The sequence below is a fragment of the Papilio machaon genome, chromosome 15 (assembly GCF_912999745.1).
Source record: "Papilio machaon chromosome 15, ilPapMach1.1, whole genome shotgun sequence".
Lineage (NCBI taxonomy): Eukaryota > Metazoa > Arthropoda > Insecta > Lepidoptera > Papilionidae > Papilio > Papilio machaon.
Window position 1 is genome coordinate 4302513 of NC_060000.1, and position 24190 is coordinate 4326702.

The 24190-nt window shown below is 31.9% G+C and overlaps 6 protein-coding genes across 6 annotated transcripts; 1 reads left to right on the forward strand and 5 right to left on the reverse strand.

Moving 5' to 3' along the window:
• Positions 1-507: 507 nt before the first annotated feature.
• On the reverse strand, positions 508-1671 carry LOC106712154. The gene is made up of 3 exons (XM_014504606.2): positions 1602-1671; positions 1191-1316; positions 508-836 (listed from the first exon to the last, which is right to left on the reverse strand). Exons 1-3 carry the CDS (start codon positions 1641-1643, stop codon positions 693-695), a joined length of 312 nt encoding a protein of 103 aa, XP_014360092.2. The 5' UTR covers positions 1644-1671; the 3' UTR covers positions 508-692.
• Positions 1672-5022: 3351 nt separating this feature from the next.
• Positions 5023-6432, reverse strand: LOC106712151. Its single transcript, XM_014504602.2, has 4 exons — positions 6333-6432; positions 6065-6196; positions 5290-5447; positions 5023-5102 (listed from the first exon to the last, which is right to left on the reverse strand). Exons 1-3 carry the CDS (start codon positions 6366-6368, stop codon positions 5292-5294), a joined length of 324 nt encoding a protein of 107 aa, XP_014360088.2. The 5' UTR covers positions 6369-6432; the 3' UTR covers positions 5023-5102; positions 5290-5291.
• Positions 6433-8811: 2379 nt separating this feature from the next.
• On the reverse strand, positions 8812-10404 carry LOC106712149. Its single transcript, XM_014504601.2, has 4 exons — positions 10305-10404; positions 10023-10124; positions 9181-9339; positions 8812-8915 (listed from the first exon to the last, which is right to left on the reverse strand). Exons 1-4 carry the CDS (start codon positions 10344-10346, stop codon positions 8883-8885), a joined length of 336 nt encoding a protein of 111 aa, XP_014360087.2. The 5' UTR covers positions 10347-10404; the 3' UTR covers positions 8812-8882.
• A 1844-nt stretch (positions 10405-12248) lies between these two features.
• LOC106712152 lies at positions 12249-12905 on the reverse strand. Its single transcript, XM_014504603.2, has 2 exons — positions 12804-12905; positions 12249-12582 (listed from the first exon to the last, which is right to left on the reverse strand). The coding sequence occupies exons 1-2, from the start codon at positions 12876-12878 to the stop codon at positions 12277-12279; spliced, it is 381 nt and encodes a 126-aa protein (XP_014360089.2). The 5' UTR covers positions 12879-12905; the 3' UTR covers positions 12249-12276.
• Positions 12906-15129: 2224 nt separating this feature from the next.
• On the reverse strand, positions 15130-15856 carry LOC106712145. The gene is made up of 2 exons (XM_014504597.2): positions 15760-15856; positions 15130-15488 (listed from the first exon to the last, which is right to left on the reverse strand). Exons 1-2 carry the CDS (start codon positions 15793-15795, stop codon positions 15177-15179), a joined length of 348 nt encoding a protein of 115 aa, XP_014360083.2. The 5' UTR covers positions 15796-15856; the 3' UTR covers positions 15130-15176.
• Positions 15857-20602: 4746 nt separating this feature from the next.
• On the forward strand, positions 20603-23940 carry LOC106712180 (myb-like protein X). Its single transcript, XM_014504662.2, has 2 exons — positions 20603-20727; positions 21387-23940. Exons 1-2 carry the CDS (start codon positions 20701-20703, stop codon positions 23784-23786), a joined length of 2427 nt encoding a protein of 808 aa, XP_014360148.2. The 5' UTR covers positions 20603-20700; the 3' UTR covers positions 23787-23940.
• Positions 23941-24190: the final 250 nt, after the last annotated feature.

A 24190-nucleotide genomic window follows, 5' to 3' on the forward strand; every position in this document is an offset into this window, starting at 1 on the left:
TATATCTATGCAATTACCGAGGGAATCTTGCATATCTTTTAAATTAATAAGGTCTCTTTATTGACTAGAATTAGCTGTGTTTGACAAATAATTATATTTTAAAATTCGAAAAAATCTACATGTATTTGGAATTAAGCTTTGAGCTAACTTACCTTTTATGAAGCGTCTTCTTATATGTACTGACAATAAATAATCAACTTATTGTGACCATGGAAATGATAATAATTTTAAATATACTGTAGTCTTCTCTTTGCGATATCTCTATTAAAATATATTCGTAGTTATGTTTATCAATTTTAATGTCGTGTTAAATGTAAATAAATGCGAACATGACGAAGTTGTTATTTTATTGATCCTGCAAACTCTACACTGTGAATTTCAAAACGGTAAAACCGACTTATTAAAGATATAATTGTTTTACAGTGGTTACAAATATTTTAATGGTAATGCAATAGAAATGCTATAATTTAAATTTAACTTATTCAATTTTGTTTCTTTTTGCCACTTTTGTGTTTATTTGTATATAATTTTTGTTTCCGAGCATTATTTGAGAACACAGTAGTTTTGTCTTCAAATACTTTATTTCTTCATAAATTTACAAAGACACTAACATTTGACAATCGTTATGAATTAACATAGAACATACGAATGTCAGTTTGAATAGACACAATAAAATATTTAAAGGAACGTTATTAACCACTGCAAGCTGCGCCCGGGACACTCGAACAGAATCCTTGGTTGCAGTAAGGCAGGAAACCTTTGCAAAGTCGAGCTATACCTATGTTGTTCTGCGCACAGACTAAAGTTGTTCTGCAACCTAAACAACTACGGCCGGGCTGGAAAACATTAATACTGTTTGAATAGTTTTTGGGACATTCCGAATAGCAAACACATTCATGAAATAAAGTTATAAGACTTAAATTATAAAACATATTTTGAAACACAAATTCTGAGTGTTTGCATCAGGAGATTTTAAATTCTTTTGCATAGTTCGGAAAAAAAAATAATTTAAAAAGAGGATAGTTCATTAGCCAATTCGATTTTGGGATGACAAACACCTCAGTCACTATCAGCTTCCCAAAGTACCTCAATCGTCGGCAATACTTAATTGACACGAGACAAACTTTCAAAGTTTTTAATTTGAATTATTTGTAACTACATAGCTCTAATAAAAGAGATCAGTTTGATACCTGTGTGGTAGAGTTACACCTGACGAAACGTAAGAAAAAGAATCTTTGTGAAGAGTTGTTGCCGGATCCATTTTGGCTGTTTGGCGGTTCAGAGGATTCTTCAGCAAATATCAGGTGGGCAGCAAACTGTAAAATATTGCTTGGATATTATTCGTATTAAGTAAGTAGATTTAATATGTCATCGGCATTGATTTTTCCTCTGTTTCTGTAACCGATTTTAAGCGTCGGTACACAATATGTATGCGTAATATTATTACTATAGTGGTGGTAGTGGTTTCAGAAAAATGAAAGGAATATTGTTTTGATACCGCTGTTACGACAGTGTACACTCATTATTAGGGATTACAGTAACTTCTATTTAAGTACGATGACTTATAAGTAAAAAATATTTTGAAACATTTGCTTTCTTACCAATCCCACAAATATGAATATATATTTATTGCTGAGGATCATATTGACACTCGCAATTTTGCTTTCCAACTTACAATGTAAATTATGCTTTCGCATTACTTTATATACGTTGATGTAATAATAAGTTTATTCTTTGATTCAGGGTTGTCTCTTTGTGAAATCGGTTAAATATTAATATGTAAAATCGAGTGATTTCCTCAAATTAGCTGGACCGGAAATTTTAACGTCATTTATGTTCGTTCGATTCGACCAGTTTTCTAGATTAAGACAGAATAATAGATTGACTACAATATATACCAGCATCACCAGTAATTCGGAGAAATATTTTAAAAACGTTCTTATTAACAAACATTTTGTTGAGACTTTAATTTTTTTTTAGTTATTTATAATTTTTTGACGCGCTGTATGTACAATAACTGTGGCGACAACCTTAATATTGCTCCTTTGATAATTGAAAGGCAAATGTAAGCGGAAGCATACATCATATGTTAAAAAGCATCATAGTTACTAGCATTAGTTTTAGAAGAATGAATAGTTCGTGAGATCGTGTTGCATGCGGAGCGTGGTTCAAGATGTATGTACTTTCTATATTTGTGTTAAAATAATGGTCAGCGTATATAACTGTAGTTACAGAAAATTAATCTGTTTCTCTTTTATTATTTACATAATTATATAAGAACCATTAGTAATTACAATTTCTTCTTATTTATAATACCTACTAATTAGGCTAATTTTTTTTCGGATTGTGGAGGGTTAGACTTTATATGTACTAGACTAGCTGACGCCTGTGACTCAGTCGGCACGGTATTAAAAATAACTTGTAGCCTACGTGTTCTTCCAGAATATGATCTACATTCATGCCAAGTTTCATCAAGATACGTTGAGTCGTTCTTTAGATACGTTCTAACACACATTCATCTGTACATCCGAAATTTAGCATTTATAATAATTTGTCGCGTATTTTTTAAAATCTTTTAGAAAATTCGAAAGATTTACGATAAATTTTCTTCAGTGGTAGTTTAACGAAAATTAAATTCAAACGAAACAACATGATCAAGAGGTATAAAATTTATTTGCCATGAAGTTAGTGCCGGAGACATTTTTCTTAGTATTTACTTTATTTTATTTTATCAGCGCGAATTTTGTTTGTTACATAAGCAATGGTCCTCGTTACAATGTTTTAAGGCATCAGGACATACTTTCTTGATACTGACGTTATCCGACTCATTATTACGCGTATTACTAAGATACAATTCGCACAGGTTTGATGCTGTAAAATAGAATTAAAATTCAAGCCAAAGTATCATAAAAATTACATGATAATTAAAATATTGTCTTAGTTTTCACAAAGAATGAGAGCTAATTAGACTTTGATATAGATTGTGCCAGAAATCAGTCTGTCTGAAATCGAAAATGATGCTTTGTCTTTTTTTTACGCAAATTGGTGGAATAATAAATATATAAATATTTCCGATAACCAATGGGGATGGACATTATACTTGAGAGGATATTTGTATTTTTATCTTATGAGTATAGAAAAAGTTATGAAATAAATTGTACGCTAGCGTTATTTTTTATATATGAGCCGTTTATTTTGAAAGTGACCTAACTCCGTTTTTCAATTTTTTGCCGGTTACCATGTTTACATGTACAACTTCATGTTATATATCAGTGAAGCACTTCAGATTGCTTATATTCAGAGAAAATACGATACATTTTTTACACATAAGTTTTCCGAATTAATTGAATAACTGAGCCGTGTAGTTTGAAAGTGGCCCAACTCTATTTATAGTTACATCAAGTTATTGTTTCATGCATCTTAAAACATATTAAAAAATTAAGAAGTGAAAAACACATCATAGCTTACAGTGACATGTGCACCGGGCAAAATAGAAACATTAAAGTAGCTTTAATGTGGTTGAAAATTGTCCAAGCTTTGGATAATAATGTAGAAATTATAGATCATAATTTTTTAATATCAGGACATTCGTTTTTACCAATTGATAGAGATTTTACCGTGGTAGAAATGGCATTAAAAAAATAATTTACTGTACGTTCCCCAAGGTTATTAAAAAGTGTCGGAAGGGTAATAATTTTATTCTAAATGAAATGAGACAGGAAGATTTTATATCGACAAAATTATTAGAATACGCAATTTTTAAAAGAGTAAAAAATTCTGATGGAGAATCAGTAAACTGGTTAAGAATATGCTGGATGCGTTTTGTCAGAAATGAACCATATACATTTTTTTAAGACATCCATGAATGAAAATGAAAATTTTAAAGTTCTGAATTTATTACCACGTCGGGGTAGTCTAGTAAATTGTTTTGTAATTGTAAACTTGTGTTTGTAATTTTCTATGTTCTGTAATTAAAATATCTTTTGAATCGCATAAATTATGTTTCCGGAGTGTTTTCAACATATGCAAAACAAATTCCGTATTCTTTTTTTTCAATTTGAAACATCTTAAATTATGTTGAATGGACTTGGGCACCTTCAAATTTTATAATGAATCTGGTTGTTAATTTTGAAAGTGGCCCAACTCCATTCTTGATAAGAAAACGCACGTTATTTACTTAATAATTGCCACTATTTTAACAGGAACTTTAAATTTAACATCCTTAGATACGCTTAAGCAGTATGACTCCTTAGTATCTTATACGTATATTTTTAAATTCATTGAAACGCAAAACTTTCAATATCTCGATTTGAAGATAAATGGAGTTAGGCCACTTTCAAAATAAGCGGCTCATATATATCTTTGATTTTTACTTAGAGGCAAACGAGTAAGCGGTCACTTGGCGCAATTGTGTATGCGTTGCCTACCTTTAATAGACGGAGAAGTCGCACAGAAAAAGAATATTGCCCCTTCCTATGCGTCCCCATCTCCATCAAATCCACTTCCCCTTCCCACACTTCCCTTATAAGAAAAGGGTGGCAAGGGTATGACTCTCTCTTATCATTCCATCAGTCCATACTAGACCATTCGTACAACAGATCATGTTGTTACTGGCGTCTACCACAATTATAATTCTAGTCTTATTTCGTATTTCACCCTTTTCGGGGATGGATAGGTATAGGAAAAAATATTATTTTTTATTTATTTTTGTTATATTGTTAATAATGCTATTTAGTTAGTTACTAAGTTGTCTTAGTTTGTAAGTGGATTAGGATTTATGTAGTTATAGGTCGTTTTCTTATAGATTTTCAACCGTGGTAATCGCTATTTGTCTTTTCATTCGCTAAGGGTAGGGTTCTAAACTGCGTCTGCGTCTATATGTTTATCTCTATTAAATGTGTTTAGGCGTTTTCTTGTATGAAACGTGATTTACTTATAGATGTATTCAAAATTATAATCTTGGATAACACTAATTTTGTTGTTAGTTTTTTGGATGACGTTCGGCGAAAAAAAAGAAACTGCTACATATTATTAAATAATTTATTGACATATATGTTAGTTCCAAGCAGATTTCATCCTCAGCTCAAATCTTCACATACGTGCTGCAAAAAAAAACGAATAAATTGTGGATGTGTCGCAGAATAATGAAGTTTAGTCAGAGAAAAATATTTCATTAATATTGTAATGCCGATTTTAAATTATATACTTTTAAAATAAATCATAGATTGCAAAGTTTACGATAAAGTCACTTTAAACGACATAATTTTGTTCGTCAATTGATGTGCTTACGTCTATTGTGTAGACGTAGAGTTGCAGCGGTCGCTACGTGTGGTGGAACAGACGCCCTGGTTGCAGTGCGGTCGACGGCTCCGGCAGGCGCTCACTACGCCCAGGTTGAGGCGGGAACAGATCAACGTCTGGTTGCAACTCAAACAAGTTTTTCCGGGCTGTAAAAGAAAATTATAATAAGATACTTGTCTAATGGATAGGGGAAAAGTATTATCGAGATGATTTAAAAAAAGAAATATCATTCTTCTATCTTCCTTTGTTGAAGATAAATTCATCTGCAGTTAATTTTTTATTTGTATTTCTTAATTTATTCACTATTTTGCTGTTGCAAGCAGTACTTAATGTACTAGGAACAATAGTTATTGTTGAGTGAAGAATTATGTATCCCATCTCTTTGGCAGACAAGGAGTTTGCATTCTGTCAAAGAGGTGGCATACTGGCCACCAAGACCTTTGCCTTTTGTATTAGAAAAAGATAGGTAAAACAGTAGAAGAATGGCGCGGGAAGTTAACAACAGAATTTAGTAATTATTAGAGTTTTATGGAATTTCAGTCTAAATATGTATATAGTGCTAGTATAAGTATTTAACAACGGAATAAAAAGCATTATGGCTGCCGTGCTGATGTTTTCTATTTATACAGTAATAACTATTTGTTAATTCAACCTATATGAAGCTGCCCCAAGCATTTACAATTAAAGGAATTATTCAATAATTTCTAGTAAAAAAAAAAAAAAAACAACAGGCGTATGATATTTAACAAACTATTCCACGTACCGTTTCAGTGTAATTACATCTGACGATATGTTTGAATCTATCCTGTCCGTCGTCCCCGTCATCACGCCCTGGTCCTCTGGGACCACCCGGTCTACCTCCAGGTCGGTGTGCTGTGATTAAGTGCACAGCGAGCTAATGTACGAAAATAATAAAAAAAAATAATATACGTTCAAATCTTTAATGCCGTAATGTTTATTACATACGGCAGAAAAGCGAGTAATAGTAAAAAAATATTCATCAAACACAGATAATTAAATAGGTTACTTACCACTGCCAAAAGGAAGAAAAGTGACTTGCCAACCATCTTGTGTGATATTGTTGTGTAATGTTTAATACCTTCGTCGCTACAGAGTTTATATATCAACGATATACAATCAAAGAACAATAAGAACTTTGTTATGTAATATGAATACACGAAGAAGAAGAGAGAATATAACACTAATACATGGAATACTATATGAATGTAATTGTTTATATGTTTGGTACGTTTTAAATAATTCTAAGTTCTTTATGTTATTGTACGTATTATGACTATTTATTATAGTTATGGCATATTTCCGTAAATATATAGATATAGTTGCAGTAAACACGTCAATCACTCTCTGGAAATGAAATCGTGTTGAAATATCAAAGCGTGATATTATTGTATTCGATGTTTTTTTCATATGAAACACATATGAAATTCCTTATTATTTTTATATTCCTTACATATGAAATTGGCGTTTTTCGTACTGGCCACTTTAATCACGAATTTCTCCTCTTTGGTAAGGAATTCCAAATTCAAATTTGTACAGCTATAGACTCATGTATTTGCGGTTCGATGACCGTCATTCATTTGTTTTTTTCTGTTTGCGTCACACATTTTACAAAATGGAAAACTTAAAATATCGCATTATTTTCGAGTACGAGTTCCGCCGTGGCACTAGTGCTGCGGAAACGACTCGAAGGGTGAATGATGTGTATGGCGGTCGTGTTGCAAAAGAAAACACAGTTCGTTTTTGGTTCCAACGTCTTCGTTCTGGAAATTTCGATCTGCAGAACAAGCCCCGTGGACGGCCTGAGACTCAAGTTGATAATGAAGAGTTGAAGGCTATTGTGGAAGCGGATCCATCGCCAACCACGTCCGAGTTAGCTGCAGGCTGCGATGTTAGTGATAAAACTGTTTTAATTCACTTGAAGCAAATTGGGAAGATTAAAAAGCTTGAAAGGTGGGTACCTCACGAATTGACTGAAGCAAACCGGCAAACGCGCGTCGACTGTTGCGTTACATTACTAAACCGGCACAATAATGAAGGTATTTTAAACCGAATCATTACCTGTGATGAAAAATGGGTTCTTTATGATAATCGGAAGCGCTCAGCGCAATGGTTGGATCCTGGCCAGCCAGCCAAATCCTGCCCCAAGCGAAAATTAACCCCAAAAAAGTTACTTGTAAGCGTTTGGTGGACTAGTGACGGTATTGTTCATTACAGTTTTCTCAAATCTGGCCAGACTATTACGGCTGATGTCTATTGTCAGCAATTGCAAACCATGATGGAAAAGCTAGCGGCTAAACAACCTAGGCTGGTCAATCGCTCCACGCCACTGCTGCTTCACGACAACGCTAGACCACACACTGCGCAACAGACGGCTACTAAATTAGAAGAGCTTCAATTGGAAAGTCTAAGACATCCTCTGTACTCCCCGGACCTTACTCCAACAGATTACCATTTTTTTCGAAATTTGGATAACTTCTTGCAAGGGAAAAAATTCAACTCCGATGGGGCAGTCCAAATCGCCTTCAAAGATTTTATTGATTCCCGTCCGACTGGTTTTTTTAGTAAAGGGATCAATGAACTACTTATGAGATAGCAAAAGTGCATATAAAATAATAGTTCATACTTTGATTAATTAAATATATTATATTAAAAAATATTCGACTTTTTGTTCCTCCCATACAAAACGCCAATTTCATATGTAAGGACCTAATATTATCACAAAAGTTTGTAGGTATGACTGTAAATTTTTCAATTGTATTATGAAATTTCCATTCCCCGTTATTTAGACAAAGAAAGAAAAAAATAATGTCTAATAATACATTTGATACTTTATGGTATGTGATACAATATCGTTTTATTGAACTCTCACCGTGATATTCCACTGCCAAAATACCAAATCATCAAAACGTATTATAACAATTTGTTTTATACAAGTGTTACAACAATGAAACCTACAATTTTAAATTAAGTATTATCCTCATCAAAATAGCTCGCTCTTGTGAATTTGTGTCGTATCATTTTGAAAGACATGAAGCAGCTTAGATATCACGCCTGCCACTGTTCGATTTTAATTAAGCCTCGAGTTACGTTTGAATGAAGAATACGTCGCTTCTGAGATATTAAAAACCTTTATAAAAGATTCTAATATTTTACAAGGCGTCTTATGATGGCAGCTGTATAAAAAATCAATAAAACTATTGTTAATATTTTTAATATTATTTCTTTTATAAGATGTTCAGATAAGAAGCAGTTATATTTTAAAGTACAAAAAACTTTTAATTACTGAATTTTTGAAACTATTGTAAAATAGCTTTTATCCGCGACATTTTCCTCGCGGTATTAAAAATGTACCTTGTATGCTCCAGACTATGATTTTCATATGCACCTTTCATCCAGATCCATTAAACTGTTTTAGAGATATGTAGTATCAAACATTCATCCATCCAATTTTTTGCAGAATATTAGTATGATTACAAAAAAAACAACCAATGATTTTGCGTAATATATTTAATTCGTCTATAATATTTTCCTCGTTGTATGACGTTGCATTCTGTTAATCTCTAAAACCTAATAGTAAAACCGAAGGTGGGTCGCTAGAACAAAATAAAAAATATAAATATCAACATGTGATATTCCGGTTGTGATAACTAATTCCTTTTTTATTAACTTATTAATTATTAAGCTTTGTTAGTCATTGAAAATATTTTTTTTAAAGAATAGTAACATTACCAGCAGCTGTTATTTGGCGCATTATAACAACTTTTCGTCTTAACTGCATTGTGTAAGTCAAATAATATTTTACCGAAATTATTATCCTTGGCTGTATATTTAATGTAAAACAGTGTAGTATAATCATACCCTCTTTTGCGATGAGGTGGAATTACAGTTGGCACTGGGTGTATCCGAGCAGGCGCCCTCGTTACAGTTACTCTTGTTGCCTCTGCAGGGACGTACAATGCCGACGTCCAGTGGCGTGCACAATATTACGTCATGACAAGAAGCGCATGAACGGAAACCCTAGAACAGATATTATACCACATTTTTTCCCGTACACATTTTCTAAACTTTACTGGTTTCGGTAAGTCTACTGCTATCCAACTAAAGTCTCTATTCTATGTTTCTATATACAGTCAAATTCTATGTACAATGGAGTGTCAGTGGCTCAGAGTTAAGGTCTTGACTTGTAATCTGCCGGTCTTGGGTTTAAATCCCGCCATGTACCAATGTTTTTTTCAATTTTCGATTTACATATGTACATTTATCCGACGTTCTTAGCGTAAAGGAAAACATCGTGATGCGCACAAACTGCGCATATCTGTGTAGAAATTAAAAGATATGTGTGAAATCAACCAACCCGCACTTGGCCAGAGTGGTTGATTATTGGCCTAGTGACCCCTAACTTAGGGTAGGCTCTGAGTCCCTCAGGGGGGACGCATATTGAGCTGATGATTAATGAATGAATGTACAATCGGAGAATCTGGCGGTCTTAAAAGCTACAGTCGTTTGAATGTTTACTATATATTGTGATGACGACAAATAGAGAATTTCTTTTGTAAGTGGATAACCGCGGATTTACGCAACTGTACTTTTGATTGAGTGAACTTATTGACTAAAGGAAAACGTACTTTCTTGTCTCTTAGTATTGTAGATTGTCTTATAGTAAATAGGGCAAATGAAATAATGTTAAGAAATGAACTTACCGCTACAGTATAATTACACCTTGCGAGCATCAGTCGATTTTTACCTTGTGAACCAACATCCTCAGAGCTTGCGGGATTCTCTTTAATAATAGCCAAAGATACCTGTTGAACGTAGAAAAATGTAAAAAGTACTAAGTATTCGTATACTATGAAGATAACAATCAATATTCCCTTTTCAAAATGCTAATTATAATTTTAAATTTGGCATTTTTAAACTAAAATTTGACAACATTAAGGTAGGTTTGAACAAAGTAGTGAAAAAGGACCATATGAAAATCTTACCAGCACTAAAAGCAGAACACAGTTTGACTTGTTTAGACCCATTTTTGATACTTTTCAATATTACTTCAGAGAATATGAAATAAGATTGTGAACACCTTGCAGATGTGGAGGGTTTAAATATTACTCGAAAATAATAGAGTATCATATTTTATTTATTATGTTAGTGCAAGCTTACAGGGTTGTGAAAATATATACCTGTTTAAATTTAATATATAATATTAATATTAAAATTTCGATATTATTCGATAAAAATTATCATGGAAATTTAAGAAAATAATTGTTGTTTACCGTCGACATATGAAAGTCATTAAAGTGTGGGCCACATTAATCCATTTAATTTCTACCAGTACATTTCTAAAAATAATTCAGATTTTTCCAAAAATTTGAGGGGCTCAAAATATCATCATAAGCCTGAATTTGTCCTCTGCTGAACGTAGACCTTTCCCATCGATTGCCACACAATGTACGGTGTCGTCCACATTCAGTGCATTCACGCAACCTTGCCCAGGTCATCGGAAAATATTATTTTTCTTTTTTTTATAATTTTCAGTAAATTAAATTAGTTTTTGAGATAAATTTACAATTTCACAACCCTAGAGTAACCATATTATAGGAGAAATACATAAACTAAGACAATAATTGCTCGCTCGGTATAGAAAATAATTTTCATTTAGATATTAACAAATATATTGAAAGAAAATCGTGAAGTGGTCTCTATTTGTTTTCTTTCATAAAAGAAGCAAGATTAACACGTTAATAGACTATTAGCAATGATTCAATGAGTTCGTGTTCTTATTTAATTAAATTGCTATGCATTACATTACCAATAAAATTAGATGTAACAGTTCATAGATTTCAATTATATTTTTAACTAGCTGTCACCCGCAACTCCGTCCGCGGAGCATTAAAAGAAACGTAATAAGCAGCCTATGTTCTTCATCTGTGCCAAATTTCATCCTTTGAGCCGTTCCGCAGATACCTTCAAACAAACATCCATCCATCTATCCTAAACATTCGCATTTGTAGCATTAGTAAGTATGCAGTGATAGCATAAAAAAACTGCTATCACTGCATACTTCGCCTATGTTGATTCGGTACTAAGATATGGCTTACTCTTATGGGGCAATAGTACTGACAAAGATAAAGCATTTGTTGCACAGAAAAGATGTATACGCTCTATTATAGGTATAGCGCCGCATGAGTCATGTCGCCCACATTTTAAGACTTTACATATACTGCCACTACCTTGCCTTTACATATTTGAGGTTTGCAAATTTGTGAAATTCAATATCAATTTATTTAAACAGGCAAAAGACTTTAGAGACAGAACTCTTAGATACCCTGATAAACTCCTACTTGAGGTAGTGCCTAAAAGCGTTTCAAAAAAATTGCTATGCAATGTGTAGAGCAATTTATAACAAGCTGCCAGACTCCATAAAAAATGTATCTGAAAATAAGTTCAGCGCCACCCTGAGAACTTGGCTAATGGAAAATTTATTTTATTCAATTGACGAATTCTTAAATACAAATACTAGCAATGTCTAATACAGTCCTTGACTAAATTTTATGCATTTCTCTGATCATTTTTGGAAATTGTTTTCATATGGAATTTATATCTGTGTTTTCTTTTTTGTTTCTATATATTTGACTATTAAACAATTTTATTCAATAAATAAATTTTGACCTTTACTAATAATAAATTAAGCGACATTGATTACTTAAAATGATTATGAAATCCTATAATTATGTATTCACTATTTTTTCTGTACTTAATATTATTATAAATTTTTGCATGTTAATATTATATTAACAAATAGGCCGCACTCAAAGATTCTGTAACACCTTAATAACTGTACCCTATTTATGGCAAATAAATGAATTATGAATTATGAATTATGAATTAGTTATTAGTAAGATTTATATGAAAACAAACAAAATAAATACAAATAAATTTTTATTTTCAAAGAAACATTTAAGCAGCGCTACATTCAGGAGATGGTATCGGAGAACACATGCCATTATTACAATAGCGTTTCCACGGACCGCATGGCTTTAAAATACCACCCGAAGGTTTGCATATAACGCGAGTGTTACAATCATTGCAAGACATTTTTGGCCCCAGAGGATCGCATGCAGTCCAAGTTGGTAGAACTTTAGATTCTTTTCCAATCACCTCGCCGTTTTTTCCATCATTTTGTGAGTATGGCCGCGGACCCCATTGCGGTTTCTGTGGTCCAATTTGAGGCACTTGTGCTAAACTGACACCTACAAAAGCGACCTGAACCAAATATTAAACTATGAATAAATTTTAATTATAAAAAGTTAAATTAAGTTTATCGTTGTAAAAATGGTTGATGGATAGATGTTGTATGAATGATAAAAGTAATTACAATTATGCTAGTTAAATTATTTATTTAATTGTTTAATAGTGGTATCAAACTTGGGAACCAAAACGTAGGAACCAAAGAAATCTTTTTTTAAATAGCAATACACACTTACCAAAGTGAAGAAAATCAATGCTTTGATATGAGCCATTGCAGTTAACCAATCTATATCATGCAATACAATGTGCATCGTAGTGCATTACCTTTATATGTGCATTCTTATCACGATGATATATCCCCTGCGTAGACTACAAACAAGGAAATCTCTACCACAAGCCGAGGGTTTTCCAACTAGAAGTCAACAGTGGAATGTTATTGTATATTATGTATGTTATTGTATTCGTTCATTCCAGACTCGTTCAATAACAATACATGTTTACTTTGTGATTTCATTGCCTTTCAAAACTTGTACAAAAACATATTGTCTTCCCTCTCGTACTTTTTGAAATAAATAGAGATAACAACATGTACACCTAGTTGTGGAAACTCCTGTTTACGCTCACTGTTATCACAGATTACTAGATAATAGGTATTTAATTTAAGTTGTTTTCCATTTATCTATAACAAATGGGAATTCCCAAATGCCTTATAAGCTATTCAAAGAACTACTAAAGGCTACTCTAGCTTTAAAAATATTTAGAGAAAAGAGAGAGAGTATTAGATATGCTTGCATATAAAAACTTTAATTTAAAATTACTTTATTTGACTTAAAAGTAATTTTAATGTCATCGTGTACACTAATATTATAAAGAGGTAAGATTTTATTGTTTGTTTGCATTCAATAGGCTCCGAAACTACTAAACTTGAAAAACTCTTGAAAAACTCTTTCACTGTTGGGAAGTTAACACTATCCTCGGCTATGCCAGGCTATATTATTATATATTTATTAGTCGATTTTTTAAGCCCACACCGACGAAGTCACCGAAAACTGTATATTATTGTTTTGTTGAATGGTTAAATACTGTCAATATTTCTTCACCTGTTAATGTGACATAATATTCATGAAATGTTTTATAACTAGATAGACAGACAAAACAACCTTTTGCTAATAAAGTATTATAGATGTTGTTAAAAGTGGTTACTAATTGTAAGATTTAAATCAACTATTTTATCAATTCCCAGATGGCCAGTTAAACGACTGTACGAATGTAAAGTAAATAAACTACTGAACTGTTAATGTGGTGTTTGCCTAATTCGTGTCAAATAGAAAAAAGTTTCCTAATTGTACTGCAAATATACCATTAATTAATGTTTGTAACTTTGTTTACTTTGTGTAATTACAAAACACGGTCGCTGCGGCTTTGTTCAGGTAATACGAATTTCGTACGTAATGAACTTCTGAACAATGGCACTGTACAAAGTTATCTGTTTCATTTGTAATTTCGTTATAAAATTTTCACAGCATTAAGCCACATTTCAACTGCCAACATTTATTTCTAGCTACTGATATTATAAATAGAAAAGAATGATTGGTTTTTTGTTTATCACAGTTAAAAAATAAATTGAAAACTGCGCAACCGATTGTTATGTCGAGTTGTTTTAATTTATCTATCTGTACTTATATTATAAACAGGAAAGATTTGATTGTTTGCTTGCATTGAATAGGCTCCCAAACTATTAAATATATTTGAAGTATTCTTAAACTATTTGGAAGCTACACTATCCCTGGATGACATAGACTATATTTATTAGTTGATTTTTTAATACCGCACAGGCGAAGTCTCGGGCAACTGTTAGAAAAAATAATATCGTCCATTTTTAGTCTAGCTGTCTGCATTTGTTGCTTTAAAATGTTGTGATAGTTTAGTAATTTGACTATCATAAAACTGTACAATTCATTTTTTCTACTTTTGTTTTGTTAATACGCTCAATTTTTATTCTGTTATTAATTTAATATTTATAATAATTAATACGGACTTCTAAACATTAATCTGGAAAAGGTTTAACTTGGATCTCGATTCTAAATTTGTAATTAATTTCAGAGGTTAACTTAATAATTTTAACGTCTTTTGAGGTCGACTTCATTAAAATTGGTAGGCTTTGTTGGCTTACGATATTTATAGTCGAGCCCCGAACTTTCGCCGACTAAGTTGGTAATTATTCGAAATGGTTTATAAATTGCAAGACCATTTAGTTTCCCTGTATAGCGTTTTAGCAGATATTTGGTAAGGTTGAGATAAAGTAAGTTTTAATAAAAGTTTTAAATAAAGTTTTCTCGTTTCCCATTTTAAGTACATTTAAGAGTTTTACTACATTAAATAAATGTTACTACCATTATGCCTCTTTATACATTAAGATCTTTTTTAATATTACCAGAGTAAATCAATAAGAAAAAAAAAAAATCAAAAAATGCTTCTTACATAACTTTATTTATTACGGCAATTTATAGTTATATATAAATAAGTTACATTTGAGTACGTTGAAATAAAATTAAAATTAACGAACATTATGACAAAAGTTGTTCAAAAATGAGCAAGTACTGGATATTTCACACAGATTGCTCCGCGCCCGTCGATTGTGCTTCAGAAGGAGCACATTCTTCCGAAGGAGTGGCGGAACATTCACCCAAGTTGCAGTACGGTAGAGTTGGGTCACTGCAAGCGCGTTGTATTCCGCCGATCTTAGTGCACACCATCTTAGTGTTGCAGTCGAGGCAAGTGCTTCCGATTGTAGTACAAGGCGACCATTGCGGGTACCAAGGCGCGGCGGACACCCATGGCGGTATCCATGGGTTGACGCCACCACCGCCCCATGCCCAGCCATTGCCAGGTTGAGCTGGTAAGGCTGATGTTAGGGCAACCTGGTAAATAGACATTATTTAGAATTACATCACAGATAAATAATATTACAGACTTTTCGATATTAATAGTTTGATATATATTTCAATTTAACTGATTAGGATGAACATTCAGTCTATTTAATTTTATTAATTTATAGATTCTAATTTAAAAATAAATTACAATCCTTAGTTTCATTAATGTTTAAGTCCATTAATGTTTTCCTCAAAAACTTTAGGTTAAAAGTTCAACGATTTTTAAAAAGCTTGCTTTTAATTTAAAAGTTTTACTCACCAGTACAACAAAACACAATGCAACTTTCACAGCCATTTTGAATTATTATTCGTAGTATTGAAGTATCGCGTTTCTAATAACGATTATTAGTTGAATGTTAGCTTGCAAATCTTATATACAAGTGTTTGTTGTCTTATGGCTTATTGTTAACAACCCAATTAGATACCGCAGATATGGATTTCCCAATGGAAATTTATTCAAAACAGATAACAAATAATAAGCCTGTTGAATAGAATAAACAAGTTACAAAATAATATTTGCATAGAGACAATAACAATGTCTAAAAATAAATAAAATATCATAGCAACAAGTATAAAACATACGCATGTAATATAAGCGTAAGTTGTTGCCATTATATTTTTAGTTATATTTTTTATGTATAATGAAACTGCGAGCATAACAAAAACAAATATAAAACCAAAATAGTTTATTGGTAAACTTAACTGTCCCATTACTAAATCTATTGTTGGCTTGGTTGACAAAAACTTGGTTAACCTTGGTTAACAAAAAGATAATAAAATGTCAATCGATAGCTATATAAAGATAATAAAATTTTACTTAATTTATTATGATTTAATATTTGTTTTCGTCTTAACCATACTTATTAAGAACGAGATGTTAGTGTTACGCTGTATAAGCGTCTCGCCTGTCGTTTTCAAATAGCAAACTTATTCAATAAAATAAGAACTGTGCAATCAATTAAAGGGATTTGCTTACTTCATAAGCGTAAAACATAATCGTCAACTATGCACAAAATGGACTGAATTGAAACTAATTTTATGTACGTTTATACATTTAAACGTAATGTGACGTAATGTGCAAATACTTCTCATTTCATATTGAGAAGTATTTGCAATGTACTGAAAATTTTGGCACGTAATATATGATTTCACACTGACTTTTGGAATCAAATCGATTTAAGAAATTTTATTCTATTAATTCATTCATAGTTTTAATATAACAAAGTGTTTACGACCTATATGCGAGCCTCATTGGTAAGTCATAGTTAAATATATTTTAAGTAATTTGTTTATAGTTGTAATCGTGTGTAAACTCGTCATATAGAAAGACATGTTTGCTACGTCGCGTGTGTTTTCCTTGATACATGCCTATATTTTCCTTTTAATTGTAAACACTATGATCGAAACGTTAAATATTACTTGAATAATGATATAAGTACATGGGTAACTATTAGTTGATTTTTCCTTTTAAACATGTCATTAAAAAAGAAAAAAGTTAACGCTAATTAACTTTTAATACAGACTTCTGACCCTACTGCTTTTAATTTAATATCTCTTTAAATTTATCTCACATTTTTTGTTAGAAAATATTGAAGTACTAAACGACTGTAATATTGAGTCACTTGAATGGTTTTCAATTTGTATGTTTTCTGAAAGAATACGAAAGCAAACAATGCCTTAAAAGCAATACGATCCCTTGACAAATATTATTTTCGGGCTCATTTTAGTAATGTAAATAATATTTAGATTTATTTATGAGTATTCTTAACTGTATCTACACGTTTTTAGTGATGAGACTCGTTTAGATAAAACGACTGCCACTTAATTACAATCTAAAGATATATTTCACAAATCTTACTTTTCTCATATCTTACCATAGTTCATTGATATGCATAGATTCTTGTTCTCGTTGGTTACATATATTTTTAATAATGTTACCTTTTTCTAATTTCTAATATGACTTTAGTTCTTCAGAGCTGACGGTGTACCAAGAAGGACGTTTTTAAAGATAATTTGAATTGATAAAATATTTTGGACCCATGCTTTTTTTGAAGTTGTTTGCTATAAAACAAATTATAGATTATTTACAGTCTTCTTCATATTTGTTTTAATAAAGGTATATCTTTTCATTCATTTATGTAATCAACAGGAAATGAGTTATTACATTTATAAATGAAATTATGATTTTATCAATGAAATGTGTAGAGATGTCAGCTGAGTTAGACTGTTACGTAATGTTTGTATACTTGCGTCACGTACCTATTTGTTTGATGAAGCGAACGGTTTCTGTTGGCGCACCAACCGAAGACACGATAATACTTTTTGACGTGAGATAATTTCATATGTATGTAAAGAATGGTTGTAGAATACAAAAAAAAGAAATATTTAATGACAAATTAATATGATTGATATACACTTTTTTGTTTTCATACTTTGTTATACGTACTTAATATCACTGAAAATAATGATTGCCGCCACCACAAATAGGCGTGAGATATTTTATAGTCCCTAAAATCTTACCAATATTATAAATGGGAAAGTTTAGATATTTGTATGGATGGATGGATGGATGGATGGATGGATGGATATTTGTTAGCAGGTATCTCCAGAACGACTGCACGGATTTCGATGAAATTTGACACGTAAAATAATAATAAAAAAATACTTAATTTTTTTTAAATTCTGCAAGGACGGCTGCGGAGTCGCTTGTGACAGCTATGTATATATACAATTATATCAAATTATTACATAGTATAAAACAAAGTCGCTTTCGCTGTATGTCCGTATGTATGCTTAGATCTTTAAAACTACGCAACGGATTTTGACGCGGTTTTTTTTAATAGACAGAGTGATTCTTAAGGAAGGTTTGTATGTATAATAAATGCATAATATAGTAGAGAAACACTGATAAATTTAAAGTTTTCTAATGTGATGTCGTAAATAAGCACGTTTTTTTGCGCTTATATTGCAAACGCTGGCTGAACCCTACGAGATAGACCAAAATAATGTACTACAGTATTGTTCACCTTAAAAAGTTCAACAAAAAAGTCCGCGATGGTATATGTCTATCTCTTAGGGATAACCCAGCATAACCATTTTTATTCTTTTACGAAGTGATTTTAAACAATACAGCATTAATCCTTATCCATTTAAGTACCTTAAATAAATTGTGCATTTATTCTGTAGTAGGTATATTTTGCATTGCACCCGTGCGAAGCCGGGGCGGGTCGCTAGTATCAAATAAAAGGGATTTCCTAGATAGAGTACACAATAAAAATACCAATCGAACTAAAAACTTGAAAATAAAATAGTTAAGTCATGGTAATTACGGTTAATATAAGCTTTAACTCGATCTACAATTGAGAGTGCCGAATCTTCAATTAATATGCGTAATTGTAAACCTCAAATATGCAAAAGTTAGTGAGAAATGGGAAATTCTATAATTTCTTGATCGTCTAAAATGTAATGATCTTCATATTACTAGCGTTAAAAAAGCCATTAGAAATTCCCGTTACTAACATGCGTTTTCATTCAAATAATTCGAAGTATAAAATAATTAATTAATTAATTAATTTGTAAATGCACTTTTTCATAATAAATTACATTTTGTCACGCTAATGTATGTTAATAGATAAATGTCGTATCAAAAATATTGTATTTCAGTATTTGGGTGGAATAAGAATTGTCCGTTAACTACAAACTGCTGAATAAAATTAAAAGCTACCTAACATATTTTTCAAAAGGCTCCTCTATTTTTCTTCCATTAACCTTAGCAATAGAAAAATTTATCTATTTCTATATATTTATCGGTATTAAAAAAATATTGCAAAAAAAAAACACCAAATTTAAAAGGTACTCTCACGTTTTTACAGACATCTTAGCATGGTCATACACAGATCATATCTGTAGCAATGGATATCGGATAATCTTTACTTATGGTTCGTGAAGATTACTTATTAATATTTTTTATCTATTCATTGCTTAATTTGGTAGATTTAAGCCATCGGGTATCTTCTGTTTGATCAGATGACATAAACTGCGCAATAAAAGTATGCAAACGAAGTATATTTGTATGTTTAATACCATACGATCACGAGTGCACCTTCTTGGAGATAACAAAAAAAGGTTTTTCATTGCTTTTTCAAGTACATAGATCGTACTGAATTTCAATTATAGTTAATTTTAGTTCTAAAATAATGCTTAGAGAAAACTAAATTTTTAATGTATTTACCCAAAAAATAAATTAATCAGAGGAAAGAAATAATTAAAGAATGAAAATTATTCCTGATCTGGATTCTTGTTCTGGATTAAGAAATGTTTTTGAAATTGCTCTTGTACTTTGCCAGCGCAGAAAAAAAGTAGTCTAAGTAGTAGTCAGTCACGCTGGCTGAGATATGTGCAGGTTGCGTCAAGATGTTTTCCTTCATCGTAAGAACGTCGGATAAATGTACATATGTAAATTGAAAAAACACATTGGTATATGGTTGTATTCCAACCCAGTACCAGCAGCTTACAAGTCAAGGGTATAACCTCCGGGCCACCGACGCTCTTACAGACAGACAAAAAAATGGCTTTTCGTTATCAGCAACGGAAATATATCATGAGTACGAAATATGATCCTTTTTTTAGATATTACATACAAACACTACAATTTTATTAATTATACAGATTTCTTTTCTCCATATCGTTTCATTTTTATACCTTGATTAAATAAGTAATACCGTCTTCATTTGAAATGGTGAGTACATTAGTAATTCTATGAACCGATTATTCAAATGTCTGGGTTTAAAAGCTTAAAGGTAATTATGAGTAAAAAAATAATAAATGTTGTTTAGGTTAATTGAATTAGATGTAGTTACAGAGGGCTTAATGCTTCCGTCGAATGCATTACTGGCGGTAAACATCCGGTGGTTTTAACAGTTTGTTGATACTTTCCTATGGCTCTAGAAATCTTGTATAGCGACTGTAAATTAGTTGTTTGCTCTGACTCAGTGTTCGCGAAAACATGTTGTTTGACTAAGAGATGGTAATTATCTACAAGCCATTATCTCGTCTTATCAACGTTAATTGTTGAGGTAACTATAAAAGGACGTATTGTAGATATTTAAAGTTATAAGTAACGAACGAGTCACAAAGAAACAAGTGCGTTTAAATGTTGTGATTTTTTTATTAACGAACGATTTACGATATTAAGCCTAAAATGAAGTTATCTATTATATTACTTATTGTGAGTATACATTTTAATTTGAATAATTTTTTTTATTTAAAATTATTTTTCTTAAATAATATGATATGTATATAAATTGCATACATGACTTACAATTGTGCTGTGTTATACAATGCCGCTAATTTAATTACGAAACTTTTTATCAATGCTTTAAAAAAAAAAACAATTATTTATTATTTCTACAAAGTAACGTGTGATTTGTGGCAAGTTTTAGAGAGTCTTAGGAGTAAAATATTGTTTAAGATGGTTTTTTTTTTTTAGCTTTACCTTTAAAATTAAATTACCGATTTTTTTATAACGATACTACTACTTCTTGATTATACGAGTATTATTATGGAATACTATTTTATATTTTTTCTTTGTTATTTATGGCCTGTACCTTCTAATTAAAAAGAGTAAATTAATATAAGGCAAAAACTCTAAATCTAAACAACTGTAAAGTTGTGATCGAAATTTAGTAGAGTGACTTCAGTAAATAACAATTAAGTTGTGTAATTTTTACGAAAATATTTCTTGAGGTTTAAGTACTTGGTTTACACACATTTATGGGAATCATTCAACCAATTTTAAACATACATTTACACACTTAGAGTTGAAGATAGTAACCGTGTTGCATTCTTAATAACAACTAGCTTAATAAAATGTCTAATTGTTTTCAGGTGGGTCTTTGTGTAGTGAGCGCTAAATACTTACCAGAAGAATGGGAAAACTCGGGCCAGCTTTTAAGTCGCTTTAAGAGATTCGATTTAGGAGATTCTGATACGTCATCCGAAGACGATGATGAATCCGACTCAAAAAATGATGACAGTGATAACTCGAGGGATGAAACTTATGTAAAGGAACAATCTAAACATATTGCCAATCTTGAAAAAATGCGACAAAAACTTTTGGAGAAACAAGAAAAAGAAAGACTAAAACAAGAAGAAGCTCAGCGTAAAATTGAAGAGAAAATAGCTAAAGAATTGCAGAAAGAGGAAGAGAAGCGACAAAAAGAACAACGTAAATGGGAAGAAAAACTAGAAAAAGAAAGGAAGAAATTAGAAGATGAACAAAGAAAAATTCAAGAAAAAATACAGGAAAATGAACGTAAACGACAAGAAAATCTCCAAAAAGAGATGGAGGAGGTAGAAAGTAATAGCAATACGTCAAAGGATGATGATTCAGATGACGATTCAATAGAATTAGAAGATATTTGGAAAACTCACATTTATTCCAAATATGGTATAACTGAGGAAAATACGAATGTTGAGAAAAAGGCGGCATTAAGAAAGTACATGCAAGAACAACTGGGCCTCAATGCCAATAGTACCCAAAGCGAACGCCGTCAAGCAGTACTTCGGTTTATACAATCTGAGTTGCAGAAAGTACCAAATATTAACATCTTGAGAAGCCAATTTATCGACTACATAAATTATGTGGGTGTGCAAAAAATTCAAACTAAACTGGAAGGAGATATTGAAAAATTAAAGAATAAAACGGAAACACTTAATAATGTTAATTTAACTTGGGTGCCAATTGCCAAACAAAATCTTGCAGAGCAGGTTTCATTTTTAGAGACCATCAAACAGTTTTTGTCTAATTTGTTACCCAACTGGTTTGATGCAAACACAGATAATCAACAACAAGGTGTGTCGGTAACTAACGCAGATTCTATAATATCCCTTGATTCTGGTACATTAACCCAACAAACTAATGACGCTAATCCAACTGATGCCATTAGTACAAATAGCAATGTAAGTCCAAGTAACACTGAAGGTAATGTACCAAATAGTTCTCCAGTGTCTGATGGTAATGGTGCCTTAATGACAACTAGTTCATCTGTCGTGTCAGAATCGTCCCTAGTAGACTCAGAAAATCCCACAAATCAGTTGGGTACCGTTAGTGAAAATAATTCTCAAACACCTTCAGCCTCAGAAACAAATGGTGCTACAATTACTGGCAATGAAGATACAGTAGATAAACAATTACCATCTGAAACAAGTGCTGTCATTGTAGAAGTTACTAAGAATTCTATAAATGAATTGAATACCAATGGCGTTACAAAACCAGACACAGATATAACGAAAGAATCTGCCCAGTCTGTTAGTGCGACTAACTCTGATGTAAGTGGGTCAAGTCTTAACGAGAAGCCCTCGACAGCAACAGATAGCGTAATAACTGTAAATAATGGTGCAATTGCTCCAATTACTCCATCTGAAGGCAACCCGTCAGAACTTGGTGCATCTGTCGGTGACAGTACAAATCAAAACATTGATGGAAATACAAATGAAAACGTCGATGCTGTGATTAAAAATGCAGACAGTACCACCACATATTCTAAAAATGAAGTTACTAATACCGCAGAGGCAGTGACAACAGAAGATGCAATTTCATCGTCTTTAATACCTAGTTCTGATCTCGGTGAAGCATCCTCATCGACATCTAATAATAACAATGAAAACACAAGTCCTGCTTCAAGCATTGCCAATGAACCAATGTCGACTTCGGATTCGGATTCTAAAAATTCAATTACTGACACTGTTTTGGAATCAAGTCCAGCAGTAGATAACGGTGTTGTATCTTCTGGTTTATCTGGTTCTGATATTACAGAAGCAACTCTTACGTCAATAGCTAGTGATTATAGTGAACCATCTGTCAATATACTAGATGTTTCAAGTACTACTTCTGAAGGATCTAACAACGTTAACAGCGATGGCATGCAAAATAAACCGACAAACACTTCCAACAATGAAGCAAGCGAAAATTCTTTAACAGCAAATGGAAACCAATCTCAAGTAATTACAGAAGCTATTGAAGTAATAACTCCAGCGACTATTGCCAATGAATCTTCCAATGTAGTAAATCAAGAACAATCAAATCTTGGAAGCAGCAACACAGAACGATTAATAAATGAAATGACTACAGCTGTTACAGAACAAATTTTAACAGCCGAAACACGACTGCAAGATGTATCTCTAGCGAACGACTTAAAAACTGACTCAGTAACTCAAGAAACGCCAATTAATACCCCAGTTCCTGTTGAGCCTGGCGCAGCAGTTGTAGATATAGCACAGCAGTGATATAATTTTCTTTCGAAGTCTTATAAAATTGTAACTTGTTTAGTTTCTAAAGTACTAAAATTAACCAATTTAACTTCTAAGTAATTGCTGTAAAAATGACTAATTAACTGCTTATTCATGTAATTAAAGTTATTAAAAATATGTACATATAGTACTTTGTTTTTGTTTTTTAATCTTTTCAGTTACAGCGAAATATTCAATTTGTAAGAGTAAAAGATAAAGAAATTGTCTAATACATCCTTAATTGTAAAATACATCTTACAATTACATTTACCTAAACCAATATATCTTCCTGTTAAAGATCCAAATCTGTTGTTTTAGTACATTGGGAATAAAACATTGCAGTACATACAATGAGATATTTTAAGTCAGTAGTAGTATTTTATACAGAGGAAGAATAAAGA

Bases quoted from the DNA above. Each gene is read 5' to 3' on its own strand.
- LOC106712154 (XM_014504606.2), bottom strand. From the start codon at position 1,643: ATGATCCTCAGCAATAAATATATATTCATATTTGTGGGATTG. The intron at 1,317-1,601 runs GTAAGAAAGCAA...AATATTTTACAG, and splicing joins TATTCATATTTGTGGGATTG to TTTGCTGCCCACCTGATATT. The intron at 837-1,190 runs GTATCAAACTGA...AATGTTTTCCAG, and splicing joins GGTGTAACTCTACCACACAG to CCCGGCCGTAGTTGTTTAGG.
- LOC106712145 (XM_014504597.2), bottom strand. From the start codon at position 15,795: ATGGCTGTGAAAGTTGCATTGTGTTTTGTTGTACTG. The intron at 15,489-15,759 runs GTGAGTAAAACT...TCTATTTACCAG, and splicing joins CATTGTGTTTTGTTGTACTG to GTTGCCCTAACATCAGCCTT.
- LOC106712149 (XM_014504601.2), bottom strand. From the start codon at position 10,346: ATGGGTCTAAACAAGTCAAACTGTGTTCTGCTTTTAGTGCTG. The intron at 9,340-10,022 runs GTAAGTTCATTT...TATCTGTTCTAG, and splicing joins GGTGTAATTATACTGTAGCG to GGTTTCCGTTCATGCGCTTC. The intron at 8,916-9,180 runs GTATGATTATAC...ATTTTGTTCTAG, and splicing joins CCACCTCATCGCAAAAGAGG to CGACCCACCTTCGGTTTTAC.
- LOC106712151 (XM_014504602.2), bottom strand. From the start codon at position 6,368: ATGGTTGGCAAGTCACTTTTCTTCCTTTTGGCAGTG. The intron at 6,197-6,332 runs GTAAGTAACCTA...TTCGTACATTAG, and splicing joins TTTTCTTCCTTTTGGCAGTG to CTCGCTGTGCACTTAATCAC. The intron at 5,448-6,064 runs GTACGTGGAATA...TTTCTTTTACAG, and splicing joins GATGTAATTACACTGAAACG to CCCGGAAAAACTTGTTTGAG.
- LOC106712180 (XM_014504662.2), top strand. From the start codon at position 20,701: ATGAAGTTATCTATTATATTACTTATT. The intron at 20,728-21,386 runs GTGAGTATACAT...AATTGTTTTCAG, and splicing joins TATCTATTATATTACTTATT to GTGGGTCTTTGTGTAGTGAG.
- LOC106712152 (XM_014504603.2), bottom strand. From the start codon at position 12,878: ATGCACATTGTATTGCATGATATAGATTGGTTAACTGCAATGGCTCAT. The intron at 12,583-12,803 runs GTAAGTGTGTAT...TATTTGGTTCAG, and splicing joins CATTGATTTTCTTCACTTTG to GTCGCTTTTGTAGGTGTCAG.